General features: G+C 40.4%; 1 protein-coding gene across 1 annotated transcript; it reads left to right on the top strand.

The window, feature by feature from the left end:
* Positions 1–2,327: 2,327 nt before the first annotated feature.
* On the top strand, positions 2,328–4,272 carry LOC119268924 (50S ribosomal protein L20-like). The gene is made up of 3 exons (XM_037550645.1): positions 2,328–2,495; positions 3,434–3,664; positions 3,828–4,272. The coding sequence occupies exons 2-3, from the start codon at positions 3,479–3,481 to the stop codon at positions 4,008–4,010; spliced, it is 369 nt and encodes a 122-aa protein (XP_037406542.1). The 5' UTR covers positions 2,328–2,495; positions 3,434–3,478; the 3' UTR covers positions 4,011–4,272.
* The last annotated feature ends 276 nt before the right edge of the window (positions 4,273–4,548 follow it).

The raw sequence follows: 4,548 nt of genomic DNA, 5'->3' as shown, positions 1-4,548 counted from the left end.
TTGAGTATCTAGTACTTGAATATCATGTGAATCTCAACATGTTACTTCTAATTAATGTTGCCGGGTTTTAATCACTTAATTGGGATTGAGAATGCTGTCAACCATTCTCAATGTTTCACAACAACCATGATAGTTAAATAAATTTATTCCTTTGCAGTAGGGTAAAATTGGCTTTACGCAAAAACCTTATAATCATAGAGCTTTTCCACCAGCCAAATATGCATGTAGTGATAGCCATTGTTCATCATTCTCTATGGTGTGACTTTGCCAGTACATTCAATGTACTGACCCGTTTCGGGCTGCAACGTCTCATGTTGCAGGTTTCTTACGACGAGTAAGTGATACGTTAGGGTTACGATTCTACACTCAACTTTGCCGTTGGTGTTGATGGGAATCCACAACCTTGTTGCTTCCGCTATTTGGATTGAGGTAATAGTATTTACGTTACTTTATACATGTGATTTACCTCTGTTATAAATCCTTCGAGTACTGTGTGTGTCAGCATACCGATCCAGGGATGACACGTAAGCACAGAGACTTGACCCATTCGGGTCGGGTCGCTACAACGAGCTAGTCAAGTAGAGGCATACTAGTGACACTTTGTTTGTCTATGTATTCACACATATATTATGTTTCCGGTTAATACAATTCTAGCATGAATAATAAACATTTATCATGATATAAGGAAATAAATAATAACTTTATTATTGCCTCTAGGGCATATTTCCTTCAGTGGCCTCCCTGTTGGTTGCTTGACGTAGGGTCCAAGTCTCCTGGATCATGTTCGGTGAGAAAATCACGTTCCCGAAGGTTTCATTCCGTTTGAACTCCGTTTGATATTCCTTTTCTTCGAAACCCTAAAATAGGTAAAAAACATCAATTCTGGGACGGGCCTCTGGTTAGTAGGTTAGTCCAAAAAATAATATAAAAGTGTATAACAAAGCCCAATAATATCCAAAACAGTAGATAATATAGCATGAAGGAATCAAAAATTATAGATATGTTGGAGACGTATCAATAGCACGAGCGGTCAAGGCTGGGGCGAGCAAGTGAGCTACTTCGGCCGCGGCCCGCTATGGCGCGTGTTTGCGTCAACTTACTCTTCAACCGCTTAAGGCGCCGAAGAGGAGGTCTCCTATTCTATTCAACGGGCAAGGAATAGGGAACAAGGACTACAACATGCATCGCTCGAGCGGTCAAGGTTGGGGCGAGCAAGTGAGCTACTTCGGCCACGGCCCGCTATGCGCGTGTTTGCGTCAACTTATTGTTCAACTGTTTAAGGCGTTGAAGAGGAGGTCTCCTATTCTATTCAATGGGCAAGGAATAGGGAACAAGGACTACAACATGCATCGCTCCCCCCCCCCCCTACATGAGCTGCTCAATTAGAGTGAACACATATTTTTTTAAATATTTTCCACTATATTTTCTTATTTTTGCCAGTTTAATATTTAACTTAAAAAAGGTCCATGAACATGATTTTTTGTGAATTTTTTTCAGGATTCTTTTTAAATGTCCACGAATTGGAAAAAAGTTCAGGAATTTGGAAAATGTTTATATTTTTATATAAATTTAAAAAGCTTTAAGAATTTTAAAATAATGTTCATAAATTTGAAAAAATGTTCATGAATTTAAAAACCTTGAGAATTTATTAAAATGTTCATGAATTTGAATAATGATATCATATTTAGAAAAAAAAATCATGTATTTGAAAAACAATCCTGAATTTGGAAAATTTCCTTGAATTTGAAAGGAACGATTGCAAAATTTAATTTTTTACATGAATTCAATTTTTTTTACAATTTTTAATTAAACATTTACGAATTTAGAAAAAATAATGAACGAAAAAGGTGTTGACTACTTTGAAAAATGCTCATATCACCAAAGAACTAGTCATGGATAGAGATTCGTGGAAGTTAGATATCTACATGTTGAAACCATGAGTTAGTTTCGAGATCTTATGGGTTCCAGCTCCAGCCTACCCAACTTGATTGGGAGTAAATGCTTTGTTGTTGTTGTTTGTTTTAAAAATATTCACGAATTCATTAACATTAAAATAGAAAAATAAAAGTGGTGAAAAAGAAAGAAAGGAAAAGAAAAGAAACCCGGAAAAACCGGTGAAGAAAAAAAATGAAAAAGCAAACTTTACTAATGAAATTGAAACGAATAAACCGATTAAATAAAACAGAAAAAACAACAGAGAACTAAATAAAGGAAAAAGGTAAAATAAAACCCGACTTGGAAGCTTCCAACCCGATGGAAGCTTTCAGAACCTTTTTAAAACCGTTCCTCCCAGCTAACCGCTTAAGGCTTGCCCATTTCTGGACGTTGTAACATGGACCATTAAAGGCCGGCCCACCGCGCTGCTGTGTCGACCGCCTGCTAAGTCTCGCTAGAACAAAGCCCCCAAACCCTCCACCCTCCGCCGCCGCCGCCGTCTAGCTTTAGCATCCCTCCGACGAGCAGCAGCCACCACGGAGCGACGCTTCGGCGGGAGGGTATGATTTCGCACAATTTTTCTTATTGCCAACGACCCCTTTTCCCTCCGCAATCACGAAGTGTAATAAATTCCTGTTTTTTCCCTAAAGGGCTAAAATTGTCCGGCTGCAGTTGATGTTATTCCGCATCTGACGAGATTAAGGCCGCAAGGCCGTTGCGTCCGCCATCCAGCCGCCTGTAGAACGCATCCCGTAACCGAGCGAAATCACCCCCTTAGTCATCTTGCGCCTGCTTCGCCTGTAGCCGTCCATGTATGTTTCGATGTCCTGCTACAGGGCGGTAGCAATGGTTAACATACGATTTCAAACTTTTAGTATATTTTCGGGAATTGTGTGAATTATTGAATTTCCTGAAACATTTCCCCCAGTTTCTTGAGTTGCTTTATGTTACAATATGAAAATCCCTGCCAGTCCAAACGAATTCTCATGGTGGAGGGGATCGAATAGAGCGACATTCAGTCCATGTGGGGATTGTGTGGAAGGATGGTTCCCCTAGTGGGTTGTTTCCCCAACAACTAAACAAGCCCCAACAGGTCCCCATTCCCTTGATAGTGGTGGATAATGGAGGAGGGCGATGACATCCAGGGCGGGGATGTTCTTTCAACTCCTCACCGGGATGTTCATGTTGATTAAAAGTTCAGGGCCATATATTGTACGAATAGCCTGTTGTTTATTAAAATAAAAGGAGTATCATATGACAGCATATGCTACTATTTGCAGAGCAAGCAAAGAGAAAATGTTCTGAATTTTCGGTCGGTACACGGTGTTTCTGTGTGGAGCTAACAGTGCACATGAAATTTCACTATCATATGTTTCTAGTTGTCGCTCAAACGGATGTATCTAGCACTGAAATATGTCTAGATGCATCCATTTCAGCGACAACTAACATGGGACGGAGGGAGTATTAGCTAACAAGTTTTAAAAATCTTTTGTTTCAGATTGTAGGAAGGGGTCAAAGCATCTAGGAGCCTGTTAGCTACAAAATGAACAAGGGGAAGATTTTCAAGTTGGCAAAGGGATTTAGAGGAAGGGCGAAAAATTGCATAAGGATAGCACGGGAGAGGGTTGAGAAAGCCTTGCAATATTCCTACAGGGATAGGCGTAACAAGAAGAGAGACATGCGGTCCCTATGGATTGAGCGCATCAATGCTGGTACACGACTGCATGGGGTATGTATCGATCTGTTTGCTAGGAATGTCTAATAACCATAGCCTTTTTATTTATGAATAAAGAAAGAAACATCATCTTTTGAATGATTATCTCAAGACAGACAGGTCGATAGAAACTACATTCTGTGGTTTAACTAACTCTTTTCTTGCATCTGACTGGCAGGTGAATTATGGCAACTTCATGCATGGATTGATGAAGGAGAACATCCAACTGAACAGGAAGGTGCTCTCGGAGCTGTCAATGCATGAGCCATACAGCTTCAAGGCACTTGTTGATGTATCTCGCACTGCATTTCCGGGGAACAGACCACCTACCCAAAAGGAAGGTCTAGCAGCTATTCTGTGAAACAGCTTGTGCAATAAATTACTGCTGTCATGACGGTCTTCCGTTTTCCCTTCGTTGCAACTGAAAGTTATTACCAGTCCACCAATATCTTGTATCCTGGAGGTGACTCATGTAATCTCCTTTTGCCATTCCCTGTGGTATTCTCTTTAGCAGGAACACCTTTTCAATGAATTATTGCTCATTTGGCCCCTTTCTGTTGGTCTTATAGAGAGAGTCCCCTTTCTGTTGGTCTTATAGAGAGAGTTCTCTGTGTTACAAGTTATCAATGTCGATTGTTACTTCTGTAGCAATATGATAGAGATCGGTGACCCTTGTGTTGTGCTCATCTATAATTGTGACCAGTAAATACCCCTCTTCTAAATGCGTACCTGTAAAGTGCTTGTGTCTAGAGAGCAAAACCAAGGGAGTGTTGCACGTCTCTTCATTTTTCATCGCAAGAGTTAAGAGTGCATGATGTTCAGAATTCTTTTGAAGTTATGGAATCGTCTGGCTCGATCCCAGTAAGGCCTTGTTTGTTTCAGCTTCAACTTCTGTCAAA

This window comes from Triticum dicoccoides, chromosome 3A (assembly GCF_002162155.2).
Source record: "Triticum dicoccoides isolate Atlit2015 ecotype Zavitan chromosome 3A, WEW_v2.0, whole genome shotgun sequence".
Lineage (NCBI taxonomy): Eukaryota > Viridiplantae > Streptophyta > Magnoliopsida > Poales > Poaceae > Triticum > Triticum dicoccoides.
This window is presented reverse-complemented; position numbering and strand designations above follow the sequence as displayed.

Bases quoted from the DNA above. Each gene is read 5' to 3' on its own strand.
- LOC119268924 (XM_037550645.1), top strand. From the start codon at position 3,479: ATGAACAAGGGGAAGATTTTCAAGTTGGCAAAGGGATTTAGAGGAAGG. The intron at 3,665-3,827 runs GTATGTATCGAT...TCTGACTGGCAG, and splicing joins CTGGTACACGACTGCATGGG to GTGAATTATGGCAACTTCAT.